Raw genomic sequence first — 18,502 nt, 5'->3', positions numbered from 1 at the left:
ACCAGATCCTACATTTCTTAAAACTCGGTTCTACTCTTCCTGTTGAATCTTCATCTCAAATGACTTGGATATGACTGGAGCAAAGGAAAGAGTGTTAATTTTCATTTTCCATTTTCTCGCACAACCATGAAATTTTTTCATTACATGAGATAACCATAGAGTACGTCATCACCAACAATGGTTATGAGACTTGCCTAATTAGTCATATGATTCAAAAGTCCATAAAGAGGTTATATACAAATTAAATTTGATCCACTCATAGGGGTTCTTCAAGAGTCTTTATATGTTCTCGTGTCCTTTAAGTGTTAGCTTGAAAATAGTCACCAAGAATTCAGCGTGGCTTTTTCATAATGTGGATTAAAGAAATTTGTGTTTGTTTCAAAATTGGCAAAATGGAATTAGAATACCAGACTTTTAATAATTTTATTCCAAAATTAGGTTATCAGACTTCCCACTAGAAACTAGGAATTGAAAATCAAAACCTGGTTACGCATTTTGAGGAGTGTAAAAACAATAGATTAAACTATTTTTTGGAATCTGCCTGCAACTCCAAGCTTGCGCATAAAAATGTAATATTTCATTTGGAGTAGAGAGTTTTGGTGAGTTGTGACATGATTTTTCCGTCAATTGAGTGGAATTATTGGACTTGTAGAATTGAAGCTAAGTTTTAATTTGAATCTACATGACATTCCTCCAAATTTGTTTTCTTAATAGAGCCCTTGCTTCCACTACTGCACAGTATGTAATTGGGTTGAGAAAAAAGATTCCTGACCAACCACAGTGTGATGTATTGATAGCCAAGTTGTGTTATAAGAGCTTTATGTAAAATAATGAGGCTTTGGACATCCAATATTTGATCCCCTGCATGTAACTAAAAAGTTTATTTATAGCTATTTGTACACACAGACTCTTCTCATTTTGGAATATTTCTAAAACACTAATTTTAATTTAGAAGTCCACCTTTATCTCCAAAAAAAATGGGATTTATATGGGATTTATAAATTTGTTGAAGTTACATTATCCAAGGTTGATAAATTTTATGTTGACAAGGGACCCAAATTCTTTGTCATATCTATTTGTGCCTCAAATGCAAATAGTTGGCTTAGCCATTTTTTTTACAGCCCATACAGATGAAACATATTTGTTCATTATCAAGAAAATATGGCTGTAGAAATTGGATTTTTTATTATATATCATGTCTAATCGAATTTTCATAGATTAAGAATCATCTAGTCTAAATAGAGGTTTTAGCTTTACTGCAATCGGGTTACTGTTTTTTCCACTGTGTAATCTCCACATCTTCAAGTTTGTTTGGCTTGGAAAAATTAAGCTACGATTTTTATTTACTAGTGTAAACATCTATTTTGATTCATTTCGTTTTCATTTTTTCTAGTTCTCTTTTATAATTTCATTTGTTGATTTATTATTTTGGAAGTTTCTAATGTTTTTGAGAGGCATTTCTATTTGCAATTTAATAAGTAAGCATTGTCCCAACCTTGTGGACAACACAAAGCTTATGCTTGTTTGGTCTCTTAAATTAATCGGAGTTTTGGGGCATTTTATACTAATCTAAGTGGATCAAGTCCAATTTTTATATTTATTTAAGATCATTAACTTAATCGCTAAGTAATTAAGATAATAATGATATTAATATTCAGGGTGGGGGCCCTAGCTCGGTTGGCTAAATCTTCCCTGTTGCAGGGGGGGTTGGTCACGGGTTCTAGTCTCCCCTGTCCTCGTGGTACCGGTGGGCGTGTCGCGCCAGCGCTGCCGGTCACGTTAAAAAGTTTATCAGGCGCATTTTTTTTTCATTTTTTTTAAATGATATTAGTATTCTCTGTTTGTTGCAGTTACATGTATGCTATTTGCTAGTCCAAATTATTGAGCTCTGAATAAAGTAGCCATAAATTTTGAATTATTATTTCTTTTTCACCGTTCAGACTTCTTCATCACTAATAATAACATTAGATTTTGCAAGAAATATGTAGTTTGGAATAAATTAGTTTATTGCCCACAAAATATTTTTCTATATAGTTTGTGTATCTTATAAATGTCTCTTTGCAATCTATCTCATGTTGCTTCTCTTTTGTAAACTGTATCAGCTAATAAGCACCAATATTAACTTGACAATTTATAAGATATAGTGAAGTCTGATTAAAAAAATTCATAGTTGCTGATTTAATTTATTTCTTGCCTTTCTATTATGCATGATTGCATCTTTACTTCAAAGATAACCTTTATCATACTCTTAAAATGGCAGAACTCTGACACTTTGAGTCTCTTGTTAAAAAATGAGGCTTCTTGCCAATGATATATTTTGTTGTTAGTTGTAGTGATTTAAAAAATATAGAAAGAAAATTAGGTATGAATATATTTTAAATAGTGAATGTTAACTAATAAGAAAGATTTTGGATAATCATGGTAACATAGTTTATAATAATTGCAATAGATTTCTACAATCCATGATATTGTGTTCAAGCTTTTGGGTGAGATTGTGTGAGATGCTAATAAAAATCTCACACAATCTCATTCATAAGCTTGAACATAATAGTTTATAATATTTATTTAAGCATTCTATTTTATTAAAGTCAAATAAAAAAATTACTTGTATGATTAGTTTAAATTTATTTAGTATTCTAAATATAAAAAGGTATTATTCATCTATATCTTATTTTATTGTAGTAAACTTCAAGTAAGAACTCAAGTGTGAAGATGAAGTTAAAAAGATGTAATTTTAACTTTGAAGAAGATTATGACTTTTTTAAATATATTTTGGAAGAAAAATTATAGTCCTATCATAATTGATTAAACATATACTGGAGTTGACAAAAAATTATGAACTTGACATAAATTATTTTTTATTTTGATAATACAAGATTGTCAATTGAGATAATTTCCACAGCAAGTCAAATTGTGATATTGCTATCAGGATTTAACCAAGCAAGGTTTTGCAAATGGGGTTGCAAGCTTTGGGTTTAACCATGGAGGAAGCTCCCTAGTTAAGTGTGTTCAGGCTTAGTATTGAGATGGGTGACCTCCGGGGAAGTCTCGTGCTTCATCCCTATGAGCATTACCTAGATCCAATGAGTGTTAAATGTTCCATTTATTCTCATAAGAGATGGATTCATGTTGAATCACTACTCATGAAACATGGGTCAATGAGTTTGACTCAAAATCACACAGTTAAATCTTGATAGCAATATCACAATACAAGATTAGTTCAATATTTATACTTATATTTAACATTTTATTTGTGAATAGTGTGTTTTTAACTATTTATATAATGAAAAGGACTACTATCAAAATAAAATTATAAATAAGATAATAAAGATTATTGTTTTATCACTAAGCTGTGGTTGTTTGATTATCAAGCTAAAAATTAATGTATTTAGTAATCTAGATCTAATATATACTTAGTATAATACTAAGTTTATAATATAGTATAGTCATTAAGTTGTTAAGGAGTGGTATATCTGAATGACATGTATATTATGTTCATGGAATTTTAATTTGGATCTACTAACTTTTTAATGTAATTTTTATTTAAAAACCTTGTGTTACATTTGAGAAACAACATGAGACTTACAAGCTTATTCGAGTTCCTTACAAAATATCACACTAGAAACAACCACCGAAAGACCAAGAAATCACAACTTAGAATTCACCATTTTTATAATGAGATAAATATAACCAATTGAAGACCAATTCACTGCATCTTTGAGAGTTTGACTCGTATTTTCTTTTGAATCTAAGTATTTGCAAATATCTTGTCTATATCTTTTGAATCAAGTATTTGCAAATATCTTATCTATATTTCACCTTTTTGTTATCGGCAGAAGAACGCATATTATTATTATTATCATGCATTGGTCGAAGCCATCAATGCATATTATCATATGCATCCTAAAATAAGCAAGCATGAATAAAATTTTTGGGTACGATAATAAACCGGGCATCCCTGTGAAGGTAGGAATTTCATGTGTACAATAGTTTGTTTGAGAACAATATTTCCTCTGAAAATTCAGTGACTATTCTAATTAATGTTTATAAGTGTGTATAAATCAGGGTCAAAGTAATATGTATTATATATTCCAAGCTAGATAGAGAACAATATTTTTGTGAGCTAAAATATTTTTGAACAAGATTTATCTAACAAAGAAATTGTTTTGTCATCATGATTTTGATCCTTATAGGCATTGGGTGTGACAAATTGGCCACATTCGAGGATGTGATCAAGAGTTGAATATGCAATGTGTGAAGCACAATCTGCTACAACCAACTTTTAGATTCTTATATTTTAGTATATCTATTGGCTTTCTTTGACTCTTTTGACTTGGTCGGATGTTTGTTGATCCAAGTTGTTATGATTAGTTATATAGATGTATGGATTAGATATCTTTTCTATTTTGACATGTGATGCATTCACATTACATCTATTTTATTTGGTTAAATATCATGTGTAAAAAAGATGGAATATCAATATCTATATTTCACTATCCTAGATTTGAGAAAAGAGGGATAAAAATTTATTAAGACAGAAAGGAATACAACAAGGAGCTCGATCCTGAGCAACAATATCATCAAATTCTTGCACCATCTCAAAGGACAATTGCCTCCTATCCCTAATATTCCAACCCAGATCATGACTAGAAGCCCATTTGGCTAAACAATCAGCAGCTTTGTTCCATTCACGAGGAATATACGTGAACCTAATGAACTGAAAAGAGGTAGAGAAGAGAATAATCTGCTTAACAACAATGGTTAGCTGCCAACTAACATCCTCAAGCTCCTGCGAAGAAAGCATGTTCACCACCATCCGGGAATCAGACTCACAGATAATCTTACTCCATCCCCGCAAGCAACATTGTTCCACAGCATATAAAATAGCCTGAGCTTCCATGAGATTGTTAGTGTAATCACCCTTATGAACTGAGAAGAAAAATTTAACATCCCCAGAACTACAACGAGCCACTCCCCCAATACCAGTAGGGCCAGGATTCCCACGGGAAGAACCATCAGTGTTAATTTTCAGAACTCCACAGGGAGGAGGAGTCCAATGCCCATCCCAGTTAACCCGACCCTTCCTTTGATGGTGAAGCTGCCTGGACAAGAAGGAAACCTATGAGCTACAGCCCCATCCTGAAGATGAAAATTGAGGCGATTATAGATAGCAAGATCAATCGGATCCATACCCCCATCAAGCTCACACTTCACATGAATAGTTTCCTGAAGAGAATGTGATATTTTTCACCAAAGATGCAAAACACCAAGCCGAACATCTTGGAATATGTGACAATTCCTCTCCAACTAGATATGCCAAAGCATGAAAGATGGGCCAGCAATCCAAGCAGCATGGAGAGAAGAAGACTTGGAGGGAGCACTACCCAAGCGGGCCCAAAACTCAGGCAAAGAGGAAGCATGCCTACAAGAGCAACCCCAAGTGCTCCACCAAAGGTGTCATATCTGAGCAGAATAGGAGCAATGGAAGAACAGATGGGAGACAGACTCCTCTCCATTACCACACAAAACACAGTAAGAGGGGCCCTGAAATCCACGTTTACAAGGATTATCCCAGGTAAGACAATGGTTGTGAGCCACTAGCCACATGAAAAAATTGCACTTGGACCAAGAAACTTTATTCCAAACTGGCTTCCACCAAGGGACCTAGGCATCCCCAAATAATTGTCTAGTTATCTCCTGATACCCAGCAGAGACATGATATTTACCAGACAAGGTACCGCCCCAAGCCCAAACATCTGGACCAAGCAAAGAGGAACACTCTCTAGAGGCCAGAATTTGAGAAAGCTCCTAACGATCCATGTCTGTACCTCCAAGAGGCCAATCAGAAGAATGCTTCCATCTGTAACCAACAACAGGTCCCAATTGATAAGGAGTCTTGTAATGAGCCACTTTATCCCATCCAACGGCAAGAAAAGAGTCACAAAGAGGCTAAAGATGAGGGTACATGGATAAAATTGAAGGGAATCCATCCCAGGCATCAGACCAAAACAAAGCCTGAGAACCTCCTTTACATATCCAGAACAGACCCCTCTTCACCAACATCACACTTGTCTTCAAAGTATGCCAAACCATTGAGCCATGACCTTCAAGAGGAAGTGCAAAAACAGAGCAAGGATCAGCACCATGAAAATATTTATGAGTGATAATACGAGCCCAAAGTTGATGTTTTCCAGAGCACCATCACCAATAAAGTTTAGCAGCCAAAGCTTGACTACTCAAGAGAGCAGAACGCAAACCAAGACCACCCTCCTTTTTAGGCCTACAAACAGTTGCCCAATTAACCAAGATCTATTTAGTACTACGCAAATTACCACTCCAAAAGATTTTTTGGGAAAGAGCATCAAACGCCTTAAGAAAGTAAATAGGAGCAGCCTGAACCATGCTTCTATAAGTAGGAAGAGCTTGGATAACAACTTGAAGAAGAGTAACCCAGACAGCAGTAGAAATCCATCTATGAGTCCAATGATTTACCTTATCCTGAAGCTTGGTAATCAAATTTTACCAGAAGAGACATGGCTTCCTAGAAACAACAATAGGAATGCCAAGATAAGTCAAAAGAAGTGACCCAATTTGAAACCGTAGGATACCAACAATCCTGTGCTAAATAGACTCAGGAGTGTTAAAAAAGTAAATGGAAGATTTGTGCTCATTAACTTTCTGGCCTGAAGCTGCCAAATAAACGTCCAAAACATGTCGAAAGGCTTTAGCTTCCTTGATCCTAGCAAGATCGGCAAGAGCAGAATCATCAAAAAATTGAAGATGGGAAAGAGAAGGTAAGCCATTACCCCACCGCCAGCCTTGAATAGAATTCTGCGACACCTGATACTTAATGAATCCTCCCAAGCCTTCAGCCATGATGATGAATAGATATGGGGAGAGAGGATCACCCTGGCAGAGGCCTCTAGAAGCACCAAATAGTTGAGAAGGTTGACCATTAATAAGAACAGAAAAAGAGGCAGACGTAACACAACTCATAGTCCAACTCACCCAGTCAGAGCTAAATCCAAAAGAAAGAAGAATACTCCTTAGGAAGCTCCATTTAACTCTATCGTAGGCCTTAGCCATATCCAACTTAACAAACATTGCTCTCTCCCTTGAAGTAGCCATAGAGTGAATAGCCTCAGTAGCAATAACCACCCCATCCAAAATTTGTCTGCTAGCAACAAAACCACCTTGTTCTTCTGAGATAATAATGGGAAGCCACTTTTTCATTCTCTCAGCAATCAACTTAGTAATAACTTTGTAAACCACATTACATAAGGCAATTGGTCTAAAAAACTCCAATTGATTAGCACCCTCTCTCTTAGGAATAAGAGTCAAGAATATAGAGTTCAAAGCTCGAAGCATCTGCTTGCTAGCATAGGATTCCTTAACCACCTCCAACGAATCATGATTAATGATGTCCCAAAATTCTTAAAAGAATTCAACTGGAAAGCCATCAGGACCAGGAGCTTTCCCCTTAGGCATGCCAAAGACCACCTCCTCCAGCTCTTCCAAAGAGATTGGACGCATGAGATAATCATTCATTTCTTGAGTGATAAGGGAAGGAATACAGGAAAAAATAATATTTTCTTCATTATCAGCAGGAGGAGAGTCCTCAGAGAAGAGGGTAGAGAAGTACCAAATAGCCTCCTGGACCAAAGCTGGCAAGGAATTCAGTTGGATACCTTGAGAATTAACCAAAGAAGAGATAGTGCTCTGATTCTGGCGAGATTGCACTGTTTTATGGAAAAAGGCAGTGTTTCGATCACCTTCCTGGAGCCAATCAACTCTAGCCTTTTGCTTCCAAAAAATTTCCTTTCGAAGTTCCCATTCTTCTAGAGCTCTAGAAGCAAGGGATTCAGCCTTGCCAAGATCCTCTGAGAAACCTCGATCTCTAATCTCCCTTGTGATGACATCAAGATCTTCCTGAGCAAGCCTCTTCATAAAGTGAAGGTTCCCAAAGCATTGCCTATTCCATATCCTAAGCTGCCTTTTAACATATTGAAGCCTTTTAGAAAATGAGAACATTGCAGTACCATATGAAGGAGCACCATCTTTCCACCAACAAAAAACAAAATCACGAAGAGAGGAGTCATGAAGCCACATCAGTTGGAACTTAAAAGGAGGATGCTTCAAAACACAAGCCCCTATAGCAAAAAATTTGATTGGCCAATGATCTGAACCCCTCCAATCAAGGATTTCCGAAGAGATAGTAAGGGTGACACTAACCCAGAAGCAAGAAACAAGAAATCTATCCAAACGTTCTAAGATAGCAACAACACCAGTCCTGCGATTATTCCAAGTATAGAGACCATTAGAAGGCTTAACATCAGAGAGATGCAAAAGAGATATGTGTTGCCGAAAAAGAGCAGAAGAAGGCCCTAATCTAGCCAAACTACCATGCTTCTCCTCCAGACTTAAAACTAAATTGAAATCCCCTGCTAACACCCAAGGATGATAAAGATGACAATTTCTAACATATTGAATATGTTCCCAAAGTTCCTCCTTTCCTGCAAGATCAACAGGTGCATACACATTAGTAACCATGATTACCTCTCCTGAGTCTAGAGCAGAAGCTACCATAGAGGGAGCTGAGCGAGAAGACACCCAACCAAGGGGAGAAATTTTTTGAGGATCCCAAAATATAGCTAAACCACTAGCACTGCCTGTTGCCCTAACACACTGGCATTGGCCACGAGACCAAATACTAGAGGCATGTTGAACCATAGACTCCACAGAGAGCTTAGTCTCTTGGATACAAAAAACATCAGGACTATGATCAACCACCAAGTTATGAATAGCCTTTTGTCTAGGGATGCTATTCAACCTCCTAACATTCCATGAGAGAATAATCATCATTGGGTAGAATTGGGAAAATGAGAATCCAAAGGTTTCATTGAACCAGACTCAATCAATATATCTCTTGTGAGTTTAATCTTCTCTTGGTCTGTTTTGCGCCCACTCCTTAGAGGGGGAGTAAAAGAAACTCGCTTAAAGGGTCGAGGCGTCAACCCCAAGGGGAGAGGAGATCCCTTACCCTTACCTAATGGTAGCACATCCTTAACCAAGTCAACCAAAACAACATCATTATCCTCCAACACTACAGGAGTCACCAGAGCCTCTGTCACAGGAGCTACAGGGACCTCACAGTTCTGATATACTACAACTTGGGATGCCCCACAAGCGTCATCAGGAACAGATCCCTCATCTGGGCAAACTGGATCAGAAGAGATAGGAGGAATACCCTCCTCTAGAACCATACTATCCAGCACCTCAAAGCAGTTAAAACTTGAATCAGATAATCTTTCTTTCAAAGGCCTCTTTTGACCACATCCCTTAGCTCGAGGGCGAACAGGGGTAAATCTATCCTTATCCTGCATTTGAGCCTTACCCTTACCTATAGAATCTTACGAATTCATCCCCTTGGTAGTATTAGCCATCTGAGATTGTCCTTTCCCTGTAGTATCTGCCAAACCACCAGCATTGCCAGCTGTAGAACCATCCACTCCTTTGAAACTTGAGTAACGGGGGCACTGATGCTGTAAATGACCATACTCATGACAAATCCGGCAGCGAAAAGGGAGGGATTCATAATCTAACTGTTGCACCCAAGAAGAAGCCCCCAAAAAAATTTCCAAAGAATCTGGTAATGTGTTATTCAAATTAATTTCAACACAAATTATAGCATAAGAAATAACCTTTTTATTGAGGGATTGATGTGCGATTGCAGTCGGCTTCCCCATCAAAGCAGCAATTTTTCGGAGGATGTCTTCACGCCAAAATTTCAAGGGAAGACGAGGCAAGCGAACCCAAACTGGCACTGTTGAAGGGAGATCCTCTGCAAAATTAAAATCTGAATGCCAGGGTTTGACAAATAACCCCACATGGTTGTAGAAATAAGGGCCTCCTTCAAAAACACGATCACGATCAGACATGCAAGAGAATACAACAAAAGAATAACTATTCCCTACCAACATAATCTCCATATCGCCTTCCACTTGCCATGAGTGGCGGATCCATGCCTCAAAAGCGGATAGGGAAATTCGGATTCCAAGAAATTTGCATATCAAAGCATGTTTGGTCCACTATTCAATGTCCTCCATTACAGTCGTTGGAGGAATAACCAGAACAGGGCGATCATGGCTACACGGAAAACAACCATTAACTTTTTTCAGCTTGGAGCTCTCCCCTGAATAAAACAATTCAGATCGCATTGCATGCATAGTTGGAGAAGAACCATCTGTTCTCACCAATGCAGAAGAAATCCCAGGCCCTTCCATGCAAACAATAAAACCCCAATCCAAAATTGACTACAGAAGATTTCCAAAAACACCCACGTAAATTATGTCCAGCAGCTAGCAATCCAAACAGAGCAGAAAAAATAGTAAAGATCAAACAACAAGAACAGGCTAGGGGAAGAACCCTAAAAGAAAATGATAATTATCTAATTTTAAAATTTGATGTCTTTTAAATTCGATTATGGATTTTTGGTTACTAACCTACTGATGTCAAATTGAGTTTTGGAATGAAAGCAGGAATGATCTTTTTCGGCAATCTAAGGTCAAACTTTTGTACTTGATAAATTTATGTGAAAATTTAATTTTGACTAATCTTGGGTCTTTCAACTATGTTTAAGGTTGTTTGACTTGTGATATTTTTTCTACCTTGATGACTTGGAAAGGGTTTAGGTTTTTTGGTCTTTACATGTGTTGTCAAAGTTGGTTTAAAACACTAGGACCTTGGTCTACTTTTGCTAAGTTGCATATTTTTGTTTGTATAGGAGACAACTTGCAAGTATGAATACTAGAAATATTAGTTGAGGTAAAACTATCAATAATGATTATCCAAACCCGAATGAGAGGTTAGACCAAATTTAGGCACTCTTGACTCAACAGGGAAACCTACTTCAACGGAAAGGTGAACATATGGATCACCTTGAACAAGATCTGAGGGTAGGTAGAATCAAAAACAAGAAGATGAGGCTTTAAGGAAAGTTGCAGAGGACATGAGAGATGAAGTTTAGCGGAAATAGGAAGAGAATTAGAGGTTGGAAGCTCTTTGAAAGGCTGAAGAGGGTAGGAGAAATGAAGAACTATTGAAAAGGAATGTTGATGTCAACATTGGAGATCTTAATAATGATTAGATAGTAGAAGAGCTAACTAGAGACCTTAAAAAGGTATTACCACCTACCTTTGATGGTAAAACTATAGGAGATTAAGTGGAGGCATGGATTATCTCCATGGAGAAGTATTTTCATGTCTATAACCATTCTAGACAGTCTAGAGCTTTATGAGGAGCATTTCAGCTAATTGATGAAGCAGCTACATGGTAGAACAATGAGATGGCTAAGCAGAAGCTGCAACCAAGATAGATTAGATGGGAAAACTTCCTAACTCTTTTCAGGAAGCTATAGTTTCCCCAACTATACTATGATAGAAAAGTTTCCAAGCTCCAGAACCCGATTCAAGGGGTCATGACTGTGACCAAGTATCATGAGCAATTTTGCCACTTGGTGAAATATGTTCCACAATAGCTACAAGATGAGCTTTTCAAAAAGTGTAAGTTTGTATTGGGAATCCGTCCTAAGACTGGATTTTGAGGTAGAGATGTATGAACTAGAGATTGTGCAATTTTCCTATGCTAAGGCTTTGCTTCAAGAGGATAAACTAAATAAAGTACCTGTCATTAGAACTTCACAAAGAAACAAGAACAATCAAGGATTCAAGAGGAAGTATGAAAATGAGAGACCAAGGAATAATAGATGAAAATAGGTGCGAAACATGAGAGGCAAAGGTAGGGGTAATGTAGGATGAAATACCACAATCACAATCAAGATGGGGGAAATAATAGGAATGGAAACAATAGAAATGAAAACAACTGGAGGAACAAAAATGATAATAATAAGGGGCCGAGAACTAGATGCTTCAATTGCGGAGGTGATTATTATGTTGCATATTGTCCTCAAAATACTAAACAGGTGGATGGTAAGGTACTCCAAGTTCAGCACCAGATTTATGCAATTGTTGACCACTGTCAACCTGATTTTCAGGCAACTCTAATATAGTAAGCTGGTAAGTTCTAAGAACGCAATGTTAATGTTTTAATTGATACTAGAGTCATTAAATGTTTCATAGGTCCTAGAGTAGTGTCTTTATTACCTGTTAGAGCTAGTTTCATGTATGAACCATGGATGGTAGAATTCAACAATAGGGCAGAGTGTAGGGTTGATTAGCGTCTATCTTGTAGGGAGTCCAAACTTTCAAATGCAGATTAAATCTTTTTGTTGCTCCGTTAGGATCATATGATATTATCCTAGGCATCAATTGGCTAGCTGAACATAAAGCTATAGTAAACTGCAAGGAGAAGTCCATTGAATGTTTAGATGATGCAAGGTTACCTATAACTGTTAAGGGTACGAAGAGGCCTTTGGAACTAAGATAGATATCTTCTATGCAATTGAAAAAAGTTAAGAGGAAGGGGTGCATGATCTACATAGCATATGCAAAGGATCTTGGCACACCTCCTAGTGTGAACGATTTTTCCATTTTGCAAGAGTTCCAAGATGTGTTTCCAAATGAACTACCTGAATTGCCTCCCAAGCGGTAATTTGACTTCTCTATAGATGTTATTGATGGAACAGAGCTCCAATCCAAGGCTCCCTACAGAATGACCACAAGTAAGATGTATGAGCAGAAGATGCAGTTGCAGGAACTACTAGATAAAGGGTTCATATGGCCTAGTGTCTGACCATGGAGAGCACCTGTGGTCTTCGTGAAGAAGAAGGATGGCACCTTGAGGTTATGTATAGATTACCGAATGCATAACAAGGTGACCATTAAAAGCATATATCCACTTCCTCAGATAGATGAATTGTTTGATCAAATGAAGAGAACAATTGTGTTCTCCAAAATTGACTTGAGATCTGGATACCATCAGCTTTTGATCAAAGATGAAGATAGCTAAAACCGCATTCAAAACAAGGTATGGGCACTATAAGTTTGTGATTTAACTTTTGGTTTAACCAATGTTCCTACAACTTTCATGAACTTGATGAATAGTGTGTTCAAGGATTGCTTGGATTTGTTGAGATTTTCATTGATGATATATTTATCTATTCTAAGAACATGGAGGAGCATGAAGAACACTCATGAATAGTCTTGCAGCATCTTAGGCACAAAAAGTTATATGGCAAGATATATATGTGTTTATTTTATCAGATAGAGATCCATTATTTGGGCCATATAATTTCAACTCTTGGGATTACATTAGATCCTGCAAAGATTAAAGTAATTCTTGAGTGGCAAACACCACAAAATTTAAGTGAAGTTAGAAGCTTCATGAGATTGGCAGGGTACTTCAGGAAATTTATGCAAGGTTTCTCCAGGGTAGTTGCACCTATTACATCCCTTCAAAGCAAAGGGAAGAGATATGAGTGGATCGATGATTGTGAGAAATATTTTCAGCTACTAAAGCATAAGCTCATGACTGCTCTTATCTTGATTATACCTGACCCTAATGGTCATTTCACAGTTATCAATGATGCTTCAAGTGAGGGTTTAGGAGGTGTACTTATGCTACCTGGTAAGGTGGTGGCTTATGAGATACAAAAACTAAAGAAGTATAAGGTTAGTTATATGCCACATGATTTGGAACTAGTTTTCATAGTACATGCACTCGTGATGTGGAGACACTACCTTTCAAAAAGTCATTTGAATTAAAGACAGACCATATAGGATTGACGTACATCTTCACACAGCCTAATCTTAGTGCTAGATAAAGATGTTTAGAGTTCTTAAGTGAGTATGATTTTGGGATGGAGTATATAAAGGGTAAAGAAATTAGAGTGGAAGATGCATTGAGAAGGAGGCAACATATTACAGTTATATCCACTCCTAGGATGTGCTTGAAGGAACAAGTTTTGCAAAACCTTTAGCGTGATGACCACACTGAGTTACATAAATCAGCATTACTTGATGATCTAGTAGATCATCATTTTGAGGGGTACTCCATGGATGAGGCTGGTATATTGAGATACTAAGGAATGATGTATATTCCCAAACAACCAGGATTGAGGAAATTAGTTTTTGAGGAGATGCATTGCACTCCTTTCAAGACATCTGGGGGTAAATAAGATGCTTGTTGATATGAGGCCATTATACTTTGGTCGGGACTTAAGAGAGATGCGTTAAAGTTGAACATGTTCATCCAACTAGACTCTTGTATCCTCATGACATACCAGAGTATAAGTGGCAATTTATCACAATGGACTTTGTCCAAGGATTGCCTATGACATGACACAAACATGATGTAATCTTGGTTTTGGTTGATAGATTGACTAAAGTAGCTCATTTCATACTAGGTAGTTTGAAAGGTGGATCCTTAGCTTTGGCCAAGAAGTTTGTTTAGAAGATATTCAGATTGCACAGAGTACTTGAGACCATAATATTAGATAGGGAAAATCAAATGACGTCAAGGTTTTGGACAACCCTGAATACATCTTTGGGTACTAGATTAAACTTTATTACAATTGATCACCCTTAGAAAGATGGGAAAATTGAGAGGGTTAATCGAGTTTTTGAGGGCTTGCTTCGAATGTATTGCATGGATGAACAGTACAAGTGGGAGGAGTATTTTCCCTTAGTAGAGTTTGCCTACAACAACTCCTATCATGCTTCTCTAGTGATGGATCCTTTTGAGGCACTATATCAACATAAGTGTCAAACTCCTATCAGTTAAGATAGAGTTGAGGATAGAATCATCATTGGTCCTGACATGTTGAGGGAGATGGAAGAACATGTGACTCTCATTAGAGAAAGACTAAAGGAGGCAATAGATCGATAGACAATTTCAGGTAGAGGACAAGGTTTTTTTTCATGTGAGACCACATATGAGTTCCATAAAATTTGGCAAAGCTTCTAAGATTGCACCTAGATATGTGGGTCCTTTTGACATTTTGGAGGTCATCAATCCTATTGCTTATAGACTTGTCATGCCACCCACTATTGCCCATATTCATCATGTGTTTCATGTCTCTTTGTCGAAAGCCTACCATCCAAATGCCTCTTACATCCTTAATTGGTTTGCTTTACATGTACAAGATCCGGGAGTGTTACTAGTGGAGCCATTATGCGTTGTTGATCAACGTACCATCAAGGTACATGGCAAAGAGATCTTGCAATATAAGGTCCAATAGGACCAATTCTCTTTTGATAGTGCTACATGGGAGGATGCATATGATATGGATAGTTCATTTTCATATTTATTTACATAGACATTATTATGTTATTTCAATTATATTTTCAATATTATCTATGGTGTGAGAACATTAGTTATATTTTCTAGACATCGGGTCAATGTGTCTTCTTAGAGGGGAGGGATGTCACAACCGACTTTTAAACTCCTATATTTGAATATGATTTATCGACTTTGTTTGACTCTTTTGACTTGGTTGGATGTTTATTAACCCAAGTTGTTATGATTAGATATACAAATGTATAGATTAGATATCTTTTCTATTTTGACATGTGATGATATTTTTCTAACTTGATGACTTGGCAACAATTTAGGTTTTTCGGTCTTTACAAAATCGTAAGCCTTAAAAAAATGACCAACAAAGTTGTTAAATGGCCATAGTAGATAAATACTTGAAGAATCATGTCAACCTCTCTTGAGAGTGGTATACCAGAGAAATACTTGAGAAATAGAGTTGAGCACTCCTGAGAGCCCATCAGCAACTAGCAGTTAAATCGAGTGAAAATCCCCGATATAGCCCATTGTCCACCCGCAATTGGCGGTTAAAAATCTTTTGTAGTTTTCGAGCGGATGGTAACACTCCCACTTTCCACCCGCAGTTGCCAGTTAAAAATATGTTGCAGTTTTTGTGCGGATGGTAACACTTGAAACTTAAGAAATAGACCCAACCTCTCCCGAGAGTGGTATACCGAAGAAATACTTGAATAATCGAGCCAACCTCTCCTGAGAGTGGTATACCATAAAAATACTTGAGAAATAGAGGCAACCTCTCATGAGAGCCCATCGCCCTGTTTTCCACCCACGGTTGCCAGTTAAAAATATGTTGTATTTTTTGCGTGGATGGTAACACTTGAAACTTGAGAAATAGAGCCAACCTCTCCTAAGAGTGGTCCACCAAAGAAACACTTGAAACTTGAGAAATAGAGCCAACCTTTCCTAAGAGTGGTCTTCATATGAATGTAATTTAGAGAGGGTGATTAATTGTATTTAATCAAATTGTTCTCTGTATTGAATTTGATGCGTTGTCTCATCTCTCTGTTCCAAGGATAAAACATGTCATTTAAACTCATAAAATCTTAACATACAACATTTCAATAATAAAACTCAATGCTCAATATGCTACTATAATGCATTCAAAATTTGGAATTATTGTCAATGTACATATAATATTAAAATAATTAAATTAAATTTTGAAATATACCCAAGAACATTATTTAGAATTCATTTTCAATAGCAACAAGAACAATAATCCACCTTCCAAATTAAAACACACTACTATCATTTAATTTTGAAACTGCACTTTCATTTCATTGTAATTGGACTGATATTAATACAAAAAGGTCCTCTATACAATTCTACTCATGATATGGGTTTGTTACAGTAAGACGGTATCTTGATGCAACTTCCAAAATTCACCATATCTTCCACAAAGGACCCAGATCAAGCCAAGGCCAACCAAGCACTAATGTATTTCCATAAAACGATATAAGGATGCATATTCTACGTCTATAATACGCTTTTCAAACTTTCCTAGCACCTTACAAACAACATGTTATATAATTCTGAGTGTGTAGGGTGACTAACAACAATATTAATTCCATGATTCTAAACATAACATTGTCAAATATTAATCGGAGGGTCCCAAATAGCAAGAACTAGCTACCAAATAGTAATAAGCATGTTAGGGTGAACTTGGAAGGAGATACCCACTTTAAAATTAAAAAAGAAAGTGTTTTATGAAAGAACAATATTTTATAAGTGTTGATGTTGTCTATAAAATCAAGGAAGCCCATTGGTCTTGGAGACTTCCGAGGCATCCCCAACCGTCCCCAGGATGTATGGACGTCCCCAAAAACATTTTCAAGTCCCCAAGTTTTCAGGACATTTCCAATTATCAAATCGCCCTTGTTAATTCAGCTTTCCAGGCAGTCTATTTTACTTACATTTTACTCACAACTTTGGATGTTCATGGGATATTTTCATTTCATTTACCTTCACCTTTTATTTCATTAATGCATGAATGTTCAAATACTAACATATGCTTCAAAGAATTGAAGAGAGGAAATTTGTCAGTGCACGTTTACTTGAAAAATGTAGGAAAAATATTTTTGGTTCCGTTTGCAACAAAACAATAGAGGAAGCTTTCAACATCCCGTCATGAGCAACATTAGTCAAAATGTTTGCATATGCAACTTTGCCCTATTGGGACCCAATATAAATAAAACTTCAAAATTTTAACTGAAGTACCCCACAGTATGTGCAGCTTTGCGACCTCCAAGATGAGACTTTTATCTGATCTCTCTGATTCATTGAAGAAAGAAGACAGCATTTGAAGTATTGATGATCTCAGGCCAAGGGACAACTTGCATTTGCCTGGTTACCTTGTGTCAAAAATTCGCCTTACTCTTGACGAAAAGAAGATTCTATGTGTAATTAATCCATGAGATTTGCCATGATCTATAAAGATTTATTTACATCCCTCACAAACCAGCTTACTGATCTCGCTAGCAGCCCTGACATAAGCTATCTCAACTCTGCATGCTTGTAAGATCTGGTTGCTCAAATCCTCAGTTAAGCAGTATCAAGAGGTTGCTTGTGTTTGGTGTAGCAAGTACTTTACAACTTCATAAAATGAAACTACAATCCCAACAGACGGGCCTGCACGCCCAACGCGTGGTCCTACACCCATAAATAGTCCCCGCAATCCACCATCCCTGGAAAAGGAAATCCACTAGATATTCATTCAAAATGTCTTGACAAGGCAGTTAGCCACAGTACAATTTCATTTAGTCCTGTAAAAAGAACTAATATAATGACAAAGAAAATAACCTCCAAACAGTCACCAACGTCTGTCTTGTAGTAGTTTTCATTGCTTTCATTGGATCTTTCTGAAAAGCATCAAGTACATCGTCAGTCAATCTGATGAGAATCTGCTAGTCTAATTTTGATAAAACAGTAGACAGGCCTTAAGAATGTGTTTACAGAAATTATCAAATAGCTAAAGCAAGAATATTACAGCAGTGACTCTTCAGACATACCTCTATTTGTCTCCGTGTTTTTGCAACATCAAGAGGACAGGTGGCAGCAGCAGCTATACTTCCTGCTACAAAACCAGCTGAAAAATTGGCTCCAAAAACATTTATTGCAGTTGCGTCCTCACCTACGAGCCCAAGAATATGTCGCCTAACCTATACAAATAACATCAAAATCCTTGGCTGTTGATTACAAAGAAATTTGCATATTGATA

The 18,502-nt window shown here is 36.9% G+C and overlaps 1 protein-coding gene across 1 annotated transcript in view; it reads right to left on the bottom strand.

The window, feature by feature from the left end:
• Positions 1-17,306: 17,306 nt before the first annotated feature.
• The window catches only part of MTM1 (manganese tracking factor for mitochondrial SOD2), a 75,707-nt gene continuing 74,511 nt past the window's right edge, over positions 17,307-18,502 (bottom strand). The window contains exons 8-10 of the mRNA XM_089792265.1: positions 18,294-18,443; positions 18,085-18,143; positions 17,307-17,969 (exon numbers count right to left, since the gene is read on the bottom strand). Coding sequence (XP_089648391.1) covers positions 17,837-17,969; positions 18,085-18,143; positions 18,294-18,443 — 342 coding nt within the window. The 3' untranslated portion in view covers positions 17,307-17,836. The remainder of the gene's footprint in view (positions 17,970-18,084; positions 18,144-18,293; positions 18,444-18,502) is intronic.

This window comes from Cupressus sempervirens, chromosome 7 (assembly GCF_028749045.1).
Source record: "Cupressus sempervirens isolate cs-2001-9-10 chromosome 7, ASM2874904v1, whole genome shotgun sequence".
Taxonomy (NCBI): domain Eukaryota; kingdom Viridiplantae; phylum Streptophyta; class Pinopsida; order Cupressales; family Cupressaceae; genus Cupressus; species Cupressus sempervirens.
This window is presented reverse-complemented; position numbering and strand designations above follow the sequence as displayed.